Raw genomic sequence first — 17,268 nt, forward strand, 5'->3', positions numbered from 1 at the left:
AAAATAAATTAATCTCTCCCCCCCCACCCCACCCCCACCTTCCTCCTTAAGCTACTGCATTTACAGCAACTTTCTGTTTGATTTGGACTTTCACTGGGAAATCTGGATTTGCTTTGCAGCATACTTTACACCCCCCCAAAAAAAACATTTAAAAGACAGAGATAACTGCGAACACGATGCCCCAGACAGTGAAGCAGAGCCAGTGCAGCACTGCTGGCGAAGATCTGATTTTAGTTGACCAGGGCTTTCTCTAAGCGAACCACCGACTCCAGCAGTTTTCTAGGCGGCTACAGGCTTGCTGTGATGTCAGTGAGAGATGGGCTGCTCCTCCAATCAGCACCGACTATCCTGCGGGGCACTGTGGGTGAATGGAGTGTCAGATGCCAAAGGGGTGAATTGCTCATCATGTATTTGGAGATGAGGCCTTTCTCATTCTCCCTGCAGCTCTCCAGGGGAGCTGAGACCGAAGGAAATGCCTGACGATCACCAAACTGGATGGGCGTACAGCGAAATAGACCAAAAACAGTAAAGAAATTAGCATTGGGGTGAGAATCTCTGAACAGTTACCACTGGGCAATGAGAGCCCAAGAACGGACACAATATCTCATTTCACGTGTGTGCGCAAGCAATTTCATCCATCGCAGAAAGGACACGGTCATGATGGCAACACGATGCCATGGGCACCTGTGGCAGACACCTCGTGAGTGGGAATTCTGACATGCCTGTGGGTGCTAAATGCCGCATTTCTGATTTTTTCACTCTCACTGGTGTCTCCCTCTCATTGCTTGTTTTGTTTGAGGCCGTGTAATTAGTCAATCACCGAGTCATTCCTGTCACCTGGCTCTTCGCTTAGATCTCAGGTTTCTGTGAAGGTAAGCTCATAGGGTGCTAATATTTTATTAATTTTACTAAGGTCTATAAGCTGGTTTCGCAGATGTTGATTAGTCCTTGTCCTAGAACAGCTTACCTAAATTAACGTTAAGCAGTCAAAGATTAGTGTTCATCAGGCAGTGCACAATCCACCAATAAGCAGTACTGAGCCCTGAAATACATAGCACGGCATTCACCTTTTACTGTTATTTTTCATGCTTCTCCATTCACCGTATGCTTACTGCGTGGATTAAAGGAATATGGTAAGATGATACAAGGGTCGCGCAGAAAATGCACAATTTTTTAGAATGTACTTCCCACAGGAGAAGAATGAAACGTTCAGTACTGAAATTGCCCTCTCCTTGCTGCAGAGCTCCACAATATACCTATAGAGCCCTGCAGCAATTAGTTGGCAAATCCATTTTGCTTGAGAAAAGAAAGTGGGGCATCAGTTTCTGTCTGGCCCTCATACAGTACAAATTTTCCTGGTTGCTTCCCATCAGGAATAACATGAGAAAGAGAGCTGTGCTCTCGGGATAATGAGCCTGTTCTAAACATCAAGCTACAATATTTGGGATTTCCGTGGTCTACCAAAAAATTGCCAATGTCAATGAATGAATGTCAATGAATTTGGGTTTATGTGCTCTGAGACAAAATGAATATATGCTGCATATGTTTTATTTGTATCATATAGACACAGAGGTGGACTGAAACAGAAGTGTTCTATTTATTGGTCATACAAAACCTATCCCCACCTAACCACGATGCTTCTGAAAACACAGGACTGCTGTCTCTGCAGCCAAGGCTCTGTGTTCATTAAAAAAAATGGGGGAAAACATTTTAAAAATGAAGTTTTTCAGTCTTCTTTTCCAGCTCCCCATGGTCATTCAAAACATCTCCACTAGGTGTGTGAGCTATAAGCAGCCAATATCTCATCCTAGTGATCCCAAGCCAGCACTTTTCTTTATTAAAATACCAGGATTTATGTATCAGTATGTCTCCTGGAGTTAGTACCACCCTGAAGCTGAACAGAAGGCCTATGATTGAACCAAAATTTTGGGCAGCTCCTTGGAACTATCCTGTCCACCCATCAGCTGGGCATATGCATTTTCCTAATAAGGAAAATCCTGTCCACTAGAAAAGTAGGGGATCTTGTGCATTTACTTTTAAACAACAGTAAGATAAAATGCACTGCAACACAACCAAAACTTTACACCAGGCTGAATGAGTCTTCGGTTCCTCCTTTGTTAAGCCTTTAAATTAACACAAGTAGTCTGTTCTAGATCCTTAATTAATAAACATATCTAACACCATCCTCTCATATCTGTGTCTCCAACCCCACCCTGGAGAAGTTATCTCAAGATAAATACAGTCTCAGACATCTGTAGTACCTGAATTTAGTCGGTTAGTCGGCTTCTTCCTTACTTTGAGTGACACAGGTGCAGGGTTACAGGTAAATTAACTGTGCTGTGGGGACATATTTCCCTTTATTACCCTCAGCTCTTTTGTTGTGAGAATGCCCTAGGCGTCCCTGGGAAATTTTAGAACTTTTAAATGACCCCTAAGAGTGACCTGATTCAGGTTAATCAGAAAGGCTCACAAAGAAATAAATGCACCCTTCAATTATTTCACTGTTGGGGGGAGGTGAAAAATTGTGACGTTCCAGTGACTCGGCATTTGAGAGAAACGGAAACCACTTTGGGGTTGTGGAAACCATCAGGAGGAGCAAAACTGGTTTTGGTAGATTGCATTCTTAACCATATAAATGAATGGACATTTATGGACTTTTGCACAACCCTTAAGAGATATTAAAAGGCAGTGGCTAGTAGAGACTGAGAGACCATTCTTGAACTGAACTGTTTCACTATCCCAGTAAGAATCATACACCCATCACATGGAGTCAGAAAGCTATCATTCTATCAGCTCGTTAGGCACCTGGAAGATGAAGATGATCAATCTTTTGGTCAAGTCTAGTCAACCAATTCTGTCTTTCTGTTCTAGGGTTTTTAGAAATAATTTAAAAGGGTAGCAATGCAAGTAAATGTTTACTTGGTACAAATATTTATTTTCTCTTAAACACTGTTTTATTTTATATTCAATCTTTCAACTGAAGTGTGATTTAACCAATTTGCAAATATATGCAAAAACAGACTGGACGTTTTGAAAGTTCTTTTAGTGAATATAAAATCACTTAAGTAAACCTCCCACTTCAAGTGAGGAAACATGTGTTCTATATACAGTATATGAATTTTAACTTTAAAGCAAATAACTCGTCACTGATTGCTTTATGGTTACAGATCCTTTTAAATGTTACACAGATACTCCATTCTGTTAACCAGAACTGTTTTTGCTATGAACAAAAGCTTTTATTTGAGTTCTTTTCTTGAAGCTTTCATTTGCCAAAAAGCAAGACACTGTATAAGAAACTGAAACACATTTGCACATGGAAAAAATAAAATGGAAAAGGAAAAATAAGTTGGTTTGCAATTACACCATCAGATGTTTTTGACCATTTTCCCAAAATTGTTACGGGACTACAAGTACCAGAATGCATTGTGATACACACAAGAAAAAACTACAACAACAATAGCAAAAAAGCGGACTCCTCTAAACCTGTCTGTCTGCACAGACAGGTGCCATCATCGCTCTACACACTGCAGGGACTACATTATAATAATAGCACATGTGAATCATTTCTGCTGCTTTTAAAAAAAAAAACAAAAGTAAAAAATAGCATGGAATAAAATAAAATAGAAAAGTTGCATTTAGATACATTTAAAATGTTTTGTCCTTTCTTCCGGTCTTGTTAAAACCTTTTTTTTATCTGAGATGCCTACTCTGGAGAGAATTGTTAATTTCTTTTAAATCAGTCAGAAATTGACTCCCTTTTTAGTCAGGTTACAAAACGGGACTGTCCATTTCAGTAAGCAGAAGTGCTACGAAGCTTCAAAATATCTGAAGGCAGCTGCTGTGACAATTTCCCACCACTAGGGGGGACATTTCCGATCCCCCCCCCGAGTCGCACAGTTCTCAGAGCGCTCACAACAGTCAAGCAGGGGGTTGTCCTTCCACACTGAGCAGCTGCGAAGATCTCATGTACCTTGGAGGGGAAGGTGTAAATGGAGCACTGGGTGCAGTAAAGGAAACTCCACATTCAGTAGAACATCGGCAATTCACAAAACTGATCATCGTCACAGAATCAAAGTCCGTCTCTTCAATGCTGCGGTTTTGTGGGGGGGAGAAGAGGCTCATCAGCACCAATGAAAAAGGTGGGTTCACCAAACCTTTTTTCTTTTAAAAAAGATTTTTTTTTCTCTTAAAAAAAAAACCCTCATCTTGTCCTCCGTGGGACCAGCTCAAATGACACTAGAGGATTCCAAGGGCAAATGCTGAAGGTTTAACATCATGACAACCTCGAAACATCATAAAAAAAAAAAAAACAAAGAAGTAGGGTGTCTTTGGCAGGTTTCCAGTAAATGCCTTTTGCTGCTTTATTGGCAGAGAGGGTGAGGGGGAGTTTGGACAACGACGACGGCTACGAGAGATGTCCGCTGGCCGTTTCTCCAGTCACTGCAGGACGAGTTTTAGAAAACAAACGCACACAACAGACACCAGCTTGTACAGGCGGAGGAGTGAAAATCCTCGGAACTGAACGAGGCCAACGGTCAGCCTGGCCTCGACGTGAGCGAAGAAGCACACCAGACGACAAGCACCACGAAGGAGGAAGTGGTTGGGGAGCTGGGCGGGGGGGGAGGGGGGGGTCTCGGTCAACAAACAGAGAGGCTCGAAAAGAGTCCGGGAATCCCGTTTTCGTTGCGGAACTCATGGAGTCGCGGCCGGGGACTGGGCGCGGGCGGAGAGCCGCGCAGTTCCTGCGGAGCTCCGGTCGGGTCCAGCACGCCGAAGGCCCTCCGGGCTCGTTCCCGCGCCCGAGCAGCGCTGGGTGGGGGCGGCGACGGCAGAGCGGGCGGCGGCGCTGGCGAGGGGGTGGAGCACGCGGGCACGACCGCCGCAGGGTCTCCGTGTCCGTTGCCCTGGGTGCGCCAGCGGTACCTTGCCCGCTCCCCTGGCGGTGCTACGACGTGGCCAGCAGTGTGAAGAGCGCGGCCAGCGTCAGAGACACCCGGGGGCCGGCCAGCCCGCAGCCCGAGTTGTCGTCGGTGAGGAAGGGCTCTGGGGACTCGTACACGGAGTCATCTGAAACCATCCCAGAGAGACAGAAGAGATGTTAGACCAAGGGAGGGCTGGAGCCACGCCCTCCACACAGAGGGGGACCAATTTAATAATAATTATTCCTTACACTTATATAGCACTTTACAGGTAATGGGGACTCCCCTCCACCACCAATGTGCAGCCCCACCTGGATGATGTGACGGCACCCAGAGTGCACCAGTACTCCCCCCACACACCAGCTCTCAGTGGGGAGGAGAGCAGAGTGATGAAGCCGGTTCAGAGATGGGGATTATTAGGAGGCCATGATTGGTAAGGGCCAATGGGAAATTTGACCAGGACAACAGAGTATCACCCCTACTCTTTCAAGAAACACCCTGGGATTTTTAATGACCACAGAGAGTCAGGACCTCAGTTTTACATCTCATCCTAAGGGCGGCACCTTTTTACAGTATAGTGACATGCATCAGGGTGAAATTTAGACCACAGGGCACAGGAAAAGATTGGGAAGTTCAAACAATGTCCATCTGTCTTCAGTTGTCCGAACTTTGTTCAACTGTCTGAAAATTGTTCAACTTCCTACTTTTGCGTAAACTCCTTCAAATGACTGCAAAGTAAGTTTCATCTAGATGTAAACTACAGCTGCAGGCTAATTACCCTAGGAGTCAAGTTTATTTCTGTCATATGTGGTGCCATACTTCATGGTTTACACCAGGAATTCCAAATCTTGTGCTTATGCAGACAAATCTCACGTTTTTAGGCCAGTGAGCAGAAATGTGACTTTTTATTCAAATTCTGTCACGCGGCACAGGCACCGTCTTTTCAGCCACGATGAAATGCCACATCAGTCACACGAACTGCATATTAAATTGTTCAAAGTCAATCTGGAAAACTGCATTTAAAAAGTACATTTCAAGGACCCTTCCTCCTCAATGACAGGCCTTCTTCCTGTATCTCTCTGTATTGTGACAGATGTTTAATACCATCAGATAGCTTATTCCAGCTACCCGAACTTCCACAAATAAAAAGCTTGTCTCTGAAAATCCTTTTTTAATGACCTAGCCCACTTAACTGCTCCAAAGAGGCCAATGATGGATTGAAAGTAAGGCAGAAACATGCAAGGATCAGGGATTTATGCCACAGTACAAGTGTCACATTGATACCCAGCACCGATAGGTAAATGCTAGCTGATATTCAGTTTTGCTGGGTGCAGCTGTGAATTGATAGTGGCACCAGTGTTCTTAGCAGCTGTGTTTCTGAAAGAGTCATTTGGGTTTTCAGATTGTAAACTGTCGAATCTAGGCTTGAACTGGTTGAGTACCATTAGTTACATTATTAATTAGTGATTTAGTTAAACCTATTTATCAAGGGTGACTGTTCTGACTGAACATGGGGGCAGAGTTATAGAAGTTAGTTTTCCCTCTGCAGAAAAAGTAGAGGTGTACATTTCCAGAGAGGCAAAGAGGTGACTGACTGCTCACTGTCCGAACTTAGCAAGGCCCCTCTCTGGATTTAAAAGGGCGTGCCAGACAAAGCTTTCGTGTCTTTTGTGTGGCAGGACCTGCAAGACTGTTAGTCTTATTTTTTTATGTTTTTGGAATAACAGAGAGAATAGTTTTTTTTCCCACAATTTCTTTTACACCCAGACTTTTAACAGTGTGGCCCGCATCCTCCACCATGTTTTTCACTATCAGGGTTGCTAGGTCTTAAACCAGCTGGGATCTGGATGCTGCAGTCACAGTTTAAGACTGGCAAAAACTCATGTTAAAACATCTTAACGTCTAATGAAAAAAAAGTGTTTCTCAGTGTTGGATCAGGATTTTCATGCTCTCTGTGTTGGCAAGTTTAGGGGTAACTTACTTGTCGGCTTCACGTATACTTTCAGCTTCAAGCAGGGCTTCCCAACAAGGTTAGGATGAGGGGATGCTGGGGAACAGAAAGACAGAGGGGCATTAGTGAAGCTACCATGAATACAAAAGCAGACTAATCCTGCAAGCTGGTCAATCATTTCCTGAAAAACTGCTTGATTGTTCAGGCATCTTTTTGGATCATCTTGGATCATTATTGTTATCGTTGACAACTACTCTGTATTCCATAGCTGATAAAAATAGGTAAGAAGGAGAATACATTTGAGACCCAACACTGAATCCTGTTGAGCTGTTTTAATAAAATAAATATCATCCTCATCCTCGAGTATAACCATTAAGCACAGCACAACATTGAAGGTTAGAGAGATGTAATCCGTGTAAGTTAAAGCAGTTTCTCTGTCTACAACAATAACGCACAGATCACAGCCGCTGTCTGTATGACCTCACCAAATGCCTTTACACTGTAAATGGCTTTCAGTGATCAGAGTAAGACCATGTTAATGTCTGGTGCCCTACAGAAGCAACACCAGTGATCACCAATCACCTTGCAGACCGCACCAACCACGAGGGAACAGAACAAAATTGCACTGTCCTGGTCAAAGACTTGACTACACTAGCCAAAGACATGAAGAAAGAAGGGGGTCATAAAGAAAGCATCTTTAAACAGAAAAGGAAAGATGAAGTAACCATAAAAACATACATGATGGAAATTACTCCTTTAGCAGTTCTCTGCACTTAATGTATAGTCCCCACTTTGGAAGAGCCAGAAAACGTTTGAACACTTTAAGACTGCATTTTGCTGGAATTTTTTTTTTGGTCCTAATGGAATCTTAATTACAATTTTACTACAGTGTTCTCATTTTACGTACCTTTAAAATGACAAGGCATTTTGTTATCAAAAATAAAAACAGACACATAAAAGCCCATCACTAATGATAGTCTTTCCAGTAATGGATTTCTTAACAAGTGCTCCCTTTGTGCAGGAAACAATTTTGCGAGGTGTGTGGAACAAGGAACAAATAGGCCTCATTTTCTCCCCCCTCCCAACGGAACAACGGAACACACAATGCTGTTTGTTACCTTGGAGAAGTTGGGATGGACCCATGATTTGGGGATGGGCTGCGAGCCCCCAATTCAGAAAGGCAGAACCAGCTGCCAACCTGTTCTCTTGACCCCCTCAAACCCCTACCTGCCCACAATTCCCCGCCCCCCCCCGTCCGTCCGTTCCCATCGACAGGACCGTTTTGTATTCCCGCCGCATTCCCACACTGGATCCTGGGCTCAGCGGTGTGCACCCAAGCTCGACGGAGCACAGCTGTGGAGAAGCAGCTGTCAAAATGCTGTCACCCGCGGATCAATCTTCGGGATGGGGGGGGGGATCAGGGGGTGAATGCTGAGAGCATTAGGTTGGTTTCACCTCCTGTCTTTGACTCACTCAAGATTTGGGGAAGGGGGGCAGTGATGGACAAGCGCCTTTGTCCACAGATAACCAAGGTTACCCCCTGCTCGGCGTCCTCTGCCCCAAGACCTCGGGGGCCCTGACAGCTACAATATTGGTAGTAGCCAAACAAACCTCTTTTCTCCCAGATCCAATAAAGAAGAAGGCCACTGAATAGCGCCAAAACACTTCCCAGCTTCGGGCTGCTGCCCGAGACAAAGCCACACAATGCAGGGGCCGGCTGGGAGGTGCTCAGGGGGAGAGCATTAAAAATCAGCTCGAGATGGAGAACCGTGTCACGGGCAGGGGGACTGAATACTGACTTTGAACTTTTTCTTCTCCGAGAGTGAAAACATCCAGGGCGCACAATAAACTGCGGGACGCCCTGCTGGTTAGGGGGACATTGTGTCCCCCCCACCGCCCCACCCTTTGTTGCTTCGCTGCAGCTCCTCTGAAATAACTGTCCGTCACTCAAAGGACAATCAGAATTCAAATATATACAGCAAGACTCAAAGAGGCCAGCCCCCCTGCATTTGTAAATAGTTCTGCTGTCCCTGCTGCCAATTGGAGGCGAGCAGGGAGGAAGACAGGGCTGCCAAATGGTGCAGCGCTTCTCCTGTGGAGCTCGATAATTCAAAGATGCATGCCGTGCACTTCGCCATGCGACGTGACACTTGTGGAATGGAGGTTTCTGTACACATTCACACCGACATGGGTATTATCCAGAACCCAGAAAGACAAAATGGACACCTGGGCTTCCTTCTGAAGACAAAATCAGAGCATCCCATCTACACTAACTCTGCCCTCGAGGAGCCTTGGACGTCCTCAGAAGCCTCGCTATCCAACCATTTTGCTCCTTGTTTGCCATAAGCCAGATCAGAAACAGCCAAGTCTTAATTCTGCCTGTTGAAAACACATCCTCCTTCTTGCCTCCCTTCAGCAAGGCCAGTCACTAAGGGCTAAATTCATAAAGAAAAAAGGAAAAAACAGCTTCTCAATGTTTCATAATCTAAACGTAATGCTTATGCTTCCTTTATGAGGTCCCAAATTGGCATGCTGAAAGATTTATGTGACACCATACAACCTCAGTCCTCTGCTGTTTTCATAAGGAAATAAGCGGTGTAAGTAGAGGGACAGAAATCTATTCAGAACCGCCTGTATAAATGGGCAAACGAATCACAGTTCATTAGCAACACTAGAATTCCCTTCCTGAACTTTGTCTATCCATATCCCATTTAAAAAAAAATCTTCAGCATTCCTGACTTTGCACAGCAAGCACTTCCTTGCTGGAGTTTTCTGCAGAACAGATCTTCTTATTTCACTCACCCTCCTTGCCTTACTGAAACATCCAAACATACCAAAAGCATCTTGGGTGCTCCAACAGAACATAAAAAATTGATGTTAAATGTTTTCAATGTAACTCTAGATTAATTCCTTTGGAACAGACCGGTTCTTGTGGGGTGTTCTGGCACAGAAGGGCTGGTGTGTTTCACCCCAGCAGTAGCTTGCTGGTTGTGTTACTGTGCCTTACTGTGCAACACTCTGAGGCTCCTGGCTGCGATGAAAAGCTGTGTAAATGAACTGCGCTCTTGGCCTTCTGTTCGGCAGAAGTCTGTGTGCTTTGAAAATGAGCGACTCCAGTGTACCCCGGCTTCAATTTCTAAACCAGAGGTCCATTAACTTCACAAGCAGGTCCTTTGATCAGTAACAAACTGGATTTTAATCGTTCTGAAATATCAGTCATTTCCAGACCTCTTCCTGGAGGCCAAATCATTTTGAGGGTGGTGCCGTTTGCCTAAAAGGTGACTTCCTAGCAACACGGTCAAATGAATAATACAAATAAACACGGCCTTCTTAATGAGCCGGTTTAATTAAAGATGAAAAACCTGATCCGTTTTTGAACTCCCCCCCCCCCCTCTTTCTCTCAACTTTCCGAAAACAAGAAGAAAAAGAAATGAGCGCCAATGGTCTCATTAATGCAGTCAGCGCGCTGCCCCGAGCCCTTTGGCTGTTTCCACCCAGTGGGGAGCCTTTTTAGCAGGCCAAAGGCCACCTTTCACAGGGCCATTAGCAAGATGGGGACAGACGCACCCCAGCAAATTTACTCCTGTCATGCGCAAGGGGGGGGAAAAAGAAAATGTAGAACAAAATATCGCATTTTGACCTTGAGAAGGAGGCGGGGGGCATCCTGTGAAATGTGCTCGGGCTGTCCGAGAGCACGCAGACATCGCACAGTCTCGCCCCGTGTGGCGCTTGTGTTAGGTTAATGGATTTGGCTGTTAAAAGGGGGTGGGGAGGGGGAAGGCCTGGCAGTTGCCTCCGCCAGGTTTGTCTGCTAAATATGATTCTGCCAATCAGCATAATTTCTAAATGTTCTGCATGACAGCGCCCGTAACTGGGCACTGATCTCTCCCTGTGAAGCTGGGGTCCTGCTGATGGCGTGTTCGCCATTTGACAAACTGACATTTTCATCAAGGGAAAGGGATGACATGTGCTCAGCCCCGGGCCGGGGGCTGGCTGGCTGTGGACAACAGCCACAAGAAGGCCTGAGAGATAAGAAAAAGGATTTCTCTCTGCTCTCCTCTCCTCCAGGTTCTTATTAGCTGCTTTCTGAGGCCGCCGCCGCGAATCCCAGCGCTTGACCTGACGGGGAAGAAGGGCTTTGCAGAAATCACTCCGCGATTCAACAAGCCGAGCTTCAGTTCTCAATATTTTCACGCCCCGCCACGTAGGAGATGGCTTACGGGAAGGAGCACTGCCACGCTGTCGACCCGTTTCTCACCTTGTCTCCCTTTTCCTGTTTCTGTTAACGAAGTTCTGACCTCACGGTGGTCGATATGTTTGTTTTTAGATCAGGTAGTGCTTGGTCAAGTACATCCCCAAAGCTGTGCACAAGACATTAAAAGGCAATAAAGCACTCAGCAGTCAGCAAACATAACCCGTTTAAGAGACCAGAGTGCTGAAATGAAATTACAGGTGCCTCCTTATAAAGCCTTTTAAAGGGCGAGTAGGATCGAAGAGTGAGGAAAGTGCCAAATTGAATTTCCCCAGAAAGGGAAGAGGAGTTTCACAGGCAGCTAAAAGCCAGGTGGAAAGTGGACCAGGAGCTGGGACAATGTGGGAGGCGCAGGCTGGTTGCTCCAAGAGAGACAAGAGCTCAAGGCTGAAACTGTGCTTTGTGTCTTTTTTTATGCTGTAAACCTTGTTTGACGAACGTTGCTCAGCTTTCAAGTTTACAATGGAGGTGCTGTACAAGTGTTTGCTGAGCTGAGAGCTTGACCCGGGGCACACAAGTCGTCTACAGAAACAAAAATAAGGGTCAATGTCTCAGCTCAGACAAGTGCGCCACCAGGAAGCAGCTCCGAATTCAATGACATTCGGTACGCTGCAAGTTCTAGGCCCAAACAGGACTTTTTGGCACTCATGCATGGACATAACTCATAAGAAGATTTCTTATCAATACATGCAATTGAAGCATAATTGGAAATTTAATTGAAAATGTTTTCGGAGTTTTCCTTCTGACCAGTTGCCTCCCAGCCAGAACCGATCTAATTTCTGCTTAGTCAGCTTTTGCAGTTTCTCAGCTCTGTTTCAGGTGCTAAACTGTACAAACAGATCAGGTCAGAGGTTAGGAGTTCTGCTGTATTTGTGGCTGTAGCGATATACTCCACTTTAATGTGGGAGGGGAGGGATAAGTGTGTGATTTATTTTAGTGTTCTGAGATAAGGAGCAACAGTACCGAATTTGTTATGGACATACTCTGTCTAATAACAGTGCAGTTAATGATGTGGAAGTAGTAGCTTACATGAAAGTGGGGCAAACACTTTATAAAGCACAGTGAAATGACCATCATAAAATTAAAACTGAAATTTAATGATGATGAGTTGTGTCCTGGTGTTTGGATATTTCTTGATGCCTTGCGCTTGAGATATAGTTCCCTGTCTAGGAGAGAAAACTCTCTTCTGAAAGTATTATCTTAATTCTCCTTTAAGTTTTTTCTCCTTTAATCCAGTGGGGTTATGTGGTAACCGGGTGAGTGTTCTGAACACCTAAGTCAAGCACACAAACAGGCAAAACTCTGAGAAACACTGGAACATTTTCTTTGTAATGGATATTTACACTACTGCTGGCAACATCTTGAAAAAACACAGCACCAAGCAGGAATCTTATGGGCCGGTTTCCAGCACTTCCTTTTCTCAAGAGTGTTGCCTTTGAAGGCTCTGAGAAAATAGAAAAGGATTGGCGAATTGCACTTGCAGGAAACAGTTGCAGTTAAAAAAAAATCAAGCAAATTTCACAAACTGCTTTCTGCTCCAGTGCAAAATGCCCTCTTACTTTATTCCCTGCAAAGAAGCAGGACTGTTCATGTCCTGAATGCCAAATTGAATCAGCACAAGGCAGGCGTATTAATTAAACCCTGAATCTCCGCTGCTCCTTTCTGAACACGAGATGCCAATGTTACACTGAAGAAAATATTAGCATAAAAAACTAAGACGGCTCTGAAGATTGCGAAGTAAGGGAAACAGAGGCAGGTGGCATAGTGGCTGTCTGTGTGGAGTTTGTATGTTCTCCCCATGTTCACATGGGTTTCCTCCAGTTTCCTCCCCCAGTCCAAAGACACAGTGGTGGGTTCACTGGCTTCTGGGAAACCTGGCCCTGGTGCGAGTGTGTGTGCGCCCCCTGTGGTGGACTGCTGGACTGGCGTCCCCTCCAGGCTGTACCCCACCCCGTGCCCCCTGCTGCCCGGGACAGGCTCAGGCTCTCCCGCGACCCTGTGGCGGACAGAGCAGGTAGAAAATGGATGGGAGCGAGAGGCGGGGCACACTCACAGATGTAGTAGTACTCGTGCCCCGGGCGGAACTCGAAGCCCAGGGAGAAGGGGGTGAAGAGCTGGAACTTCTCGGAGAACTTGAGGGGCCCGTTGGGGCTCTGCGGCCGGTTGCACTCCCAGCGCTTGAAGCCCTTCATGCGGTGGTCGCAGGTGGTGTAGCCGTCGTAGTTGACCATGAAGAGGATGTAGCGCTCCATCCTCTCCTGCGGCAGGGGGTCCTCGTAGTGGGGGCAGTAGATGTCCAGGTAGTCATTGATGCTCACCTCCACAGTGTACTCCCCCCGCTGGAACCTGCAACACACCGCGCAGGCCGTGAGAGACGCACACAGGGCTCAGGGCCCAGGGGGCTCAGGGGGCTCAGGGCTAAGAGGGCTCAGGGCTCAGAGGGCTCAGGGCTCAGGGCTCAGGGCTCAGGGCTCAGGGCTCAGGGGGCTCAGGGGGCTCAGGGCTCAGAGGGCTCAGGGCTCAGGGCCCAGGGCCCAGGGGGCTCAGGGCTCAGGGGGCTCAGGGCTCAGAGGACTCAGGGCTCAGGGCTCAGGGGGCTCAGGGGGCTCAGGGCCCAGGGGGCTCAGGGGGCTCAGGGCCCAGGGGGCTCAGGGCTCAGGGCTCAGGGCCCAGGGGGCTCAGGGCTCAGGGCCCCGGGCCCCGGGCCCCGGGCCCCGGGCTCAGGGCTCAGGGGGCTCGGGGCCCAGGGGGCTCAGGGGTCAGGGCTCAGGGCTCAGTGCACAGGGCCTCTCACATCCACAGCACTCTGAGCCCCTTCCATCTGGGCATGGTCTGAGATTCAAGCACAATAGAAGGAAGACATTTTATTCCCATGGCTATTAACCTGTTTGATGTAGACAACTGACTGTATATTTAACTTCATTCATATATTAATTTTTTCTCATGTGTCTCATCATACCTGTATGTCACCTATTTGTGAATGGGTTTAAGTTGTGTTAAATGTACTGTGCATTGTGTTGTGTCTTCTACCTGCCTGCAAAGCTAATTTCCCATCTGGAACAATAAAAGACAGTAAAGCTTCCCCGGGGCTATATTTCACTAAACAAATAATATTTTGCTAATAATACCTTTTAACTACGCAGTACACTCGAAATACACAGATTACCATTTAATTTTTTACTGATGACCTAGCGTTAAATGAACACTGGAAGTCACTTACTAAAAAGAGAAATGCAAATGCAAAAAAAAGAAATGAACACTGAAAAGACAGGGATTAACATTTACTTTCGAACTAACTAGCTGGTATTAAATGAGGATTATACAGCACTCACTAACAAGAAAACACAACATTTTGCATTTAGTATGTGCTAAATCACACATGCGTATAATTGAAATTGTGCTTAAGGAGGCAGTTATGGGTTCCATTTTTTATATTTTGATTGCTATTTCTGCCAGCTAATAACACAATGAAATCAACAGGTATAAAACAATGTACAAGTGTGCTTCAAGGAGTTAAAGGAGATGAAAGTGAAGACATTGTTAAAATATTATATTTTCAAGTAATTAACAAAAAGGCAAAAAGAAAAGGTTCAGTCCAGAGAAAGAACTTTGGTCTTGTATAGTTAGGGGTGCCAGTTAGTGTGGAGGAGCTGACACCCCTACATTTAATGTCACATGACAGTTTTCGCCCAAAATAGTATGTACAATGTGTACTTTGTGCATACACGCTTTAAATTCTTAATGGAAGCAAAATGTACTAATGTGATGAGGCATCTTTCACTTCTGTGGGAAAATTCATTCCCTAGTGTGTACCTATCCTAGGAAAAACAGTCATGAAATCATGACATGATACTCTTGGGCCAGGTGAGTGGATTCTGGCTTGTACTGCACACCTGCAGCTCTATGTGCAATAACATCTCTTTTATTTATTAGTGAGGGTGACCTGAAAAATTGCTGTATTATCCATTCTGAAATAAATCAACAATACATGGCATGAAACGCATGGAAAGTACAAGAGAAATACAATCGGGCCTCTGGACTAGAAAGAACTGTGCCCAGATGGAGCAGGTAACAGGTAACAGGTAAGATTGACAGTAAGTTCAGAAAAGGGAGCAGCTTTATTAAGCAGTTTCAGAAGCTCTGGCATTCGCCCAACTCTGATAAAATGAATTTGGTGGTCTGAGCAATTGAAACACAAATTGAGCACCTGCTTAGTAGATAGATCTTCGCCTGTGTTAAATTCCCAGGGTGTCATGGGTTTTATTAAAGTTACTATGGCTATTAATTCATAACACCAAGATCCTGAGAGAATTTCAATTCGTGATCAGGAGATAATTGCAGAATAGGGCAGAACTTGAGATTTCTAACTTTTTTTCCCCAACCATTCTCAACAAAGCAGTTAAGTGATGGATAGCTTCTCTTCCAGTTCACAGTTTCAACTTTACTGCTCTACCTGTGCACACTATTTATTTAAAATGCCACTGTGCCAACAAGAGATGATTAAAATGGATCGTTATCGCTTCTTGTTGTTTAGGAGCCTTGCAAGATTTGCCTAGTGCTCCGCATGGATGCTTCACAACTGTTTCAGAAATGAGGAGACGGAAATCACTTGGCTGGTTTAGCTGAAAACACAACAAATGGGGCAAATTACGCCGTTGAAACATAAAATTATTCTGACCTGTAAAAATGTCCTAGAATTGTGCTACAGACTGTATCATTTCATTGGTCTTTATTTTAGCTCCTTCCATAGATTATCTCCCTTTAAATCAAAACTTCTAAAAATGAGCCCTTGTGTTCTTTATAGGCTGAGCTCTCAGTGACTAAATGTGGACCCTTTGCAGAGTGGCTGGATTTGTCTTGAGCTGTTGCAGAGATCCCACTGATGAGAAAGAAAGCAAAGCTTTTTTAATGTGATCTTTCCATCCACATGCTGGTCCACACAAATTTGCTCAAAGTTAGGGAACGACGAGCACGGGACTCGCGGTATCGGGGGTTAGCTCATATACAAGAATTTGCAGCGTGCAAATGACAAAATTTGAAAAGGCCAAAACTGCTAAGCAAGCGGAGTACTGCTTCTCAACCTGGGCTGGCTGCTGGCTACAACGCAAGTGGGAGATTTGCACTGTGTGTCTGGGCACACATGTCTTATCCAGGGCGGGAGGGGGTTCAGCCCTGTGCCCACCCCTCTCAGCTGCTTTCGCCCTCACACTGGTAACCAGTCGCCAGCGTCTGCCAGCACAGAGGGAGACTGCTCTCGAAGAAACCTCAGGTGCCAGACTGACGCATCTTAGCTTCATAAGGACACACAAAAGCTGACACCCTTTCGTTTACTGAGGGCAGTCTCTCACTCTCACGCACACACAATCGTCATCACTCTCTCACACAGACACAGAGGTAGGGTGCAGACACCCACGCACAATCAAAGAGTACAGCAAATATGCACTTTCATAATCAGCAACCTACATGTTATACATGTTTACATGATATAGAACATCATATACAGTATTTCTTTACTGTAAACTACTTTGTTAGTGTATACGAGTGTAAAATGGCTTAACATATTGTTGGAGGGTCAGGATTACCACCTATACTATGAGGTACAATTAAGACTGTTATACATGCTAAACTCATTAAAAAGAGGCCATAAGCATCTAATAGAATATCCAGCCTTCCATTTTCTAACTGCTTTATCCAATACGCAGTCCCGTGGGAGCGGGAGTCTATCCCAGCAAGCCACAGGCACAAGGCAGGATACATCCTGGTTGGGAGGCCAGTCCATTGCAGGGCACACAGATACAGACAACACACACACACAAACTCACACCAGGGCCAATTGTCCCAGGAGCCAATGAACCTACCAGTATGTATTTTGGACTGTGGGAGGGAACTGGAGCACCCTGACGAAACCCAGATGAATGAGGGTAGAACATGCAAACTCCAAGCAGATAGCACCCCAGGAATTGAACCTAGGGCCCCAATGCTAACCACTGCACCTCCTATTAAAATATGACCTATTACAATGTAATATAACTACTTCCAGATCACAGCAGGTAAAACATTGTGTGGCTTGTAGAATCACAGAATCACTGATAACTTTGCCCCACTTACGACAATAATAGCATCAAACTGCAGGTTATGTGGGTTAC

The 17,268-nt window shown here is 45.5% G+C and overlaps 1 protein-coding gene across 1 annotated transcript in view; it reads right to left on the minus strand.

Annotated features, from left to right (window-relative positions):
* Positions 1 to 1,578: 1,578 nt before the first annotated feature.
* Positions 1,579 to 17,268, minus strand: part of efna2b (ephrin-A2b) — a 135,567-nt gene continuing 119,877 nt past the window's right edge. The window contains exons 2-4 of the mRNA XM_088621702.1: positions 13,176 to 13,468; positions 6,901 to 6,966; positions 1,579 to 5,067 (exon numbers count right to left, since the gene is read on the minus strand). Coding sequence (XP_088477828.1) covers positions 4,946 to 5,067; positions 6,901 to 6,966; positions 13,176 to 13,468 — 481 coding nt within the window. The 3' untranslated portion in view covers positions 1,579 to 4,945. The remainder of the gene's footprint in view (positions 5,068 to 6,900; positions 6,967 to 13,175; positions 13,469 to 17,268) is intronic.

This window comes from Lepisosteus platostomus, chromosome 27 (genome assembly GCF_059453375.1).
Source record: "Lepisosteus platostomus isolate fLepPlt1 chromosome 27, fLepPlt1.hap1, whole genome shotgun sequence".
Lineage (NCBI taxonomy): Eukaryota > Metazoa > Chordata > Actinopteri > Semionotiformes > Lepisosteidae > Lepisosteus > Lepisosteus platostomus.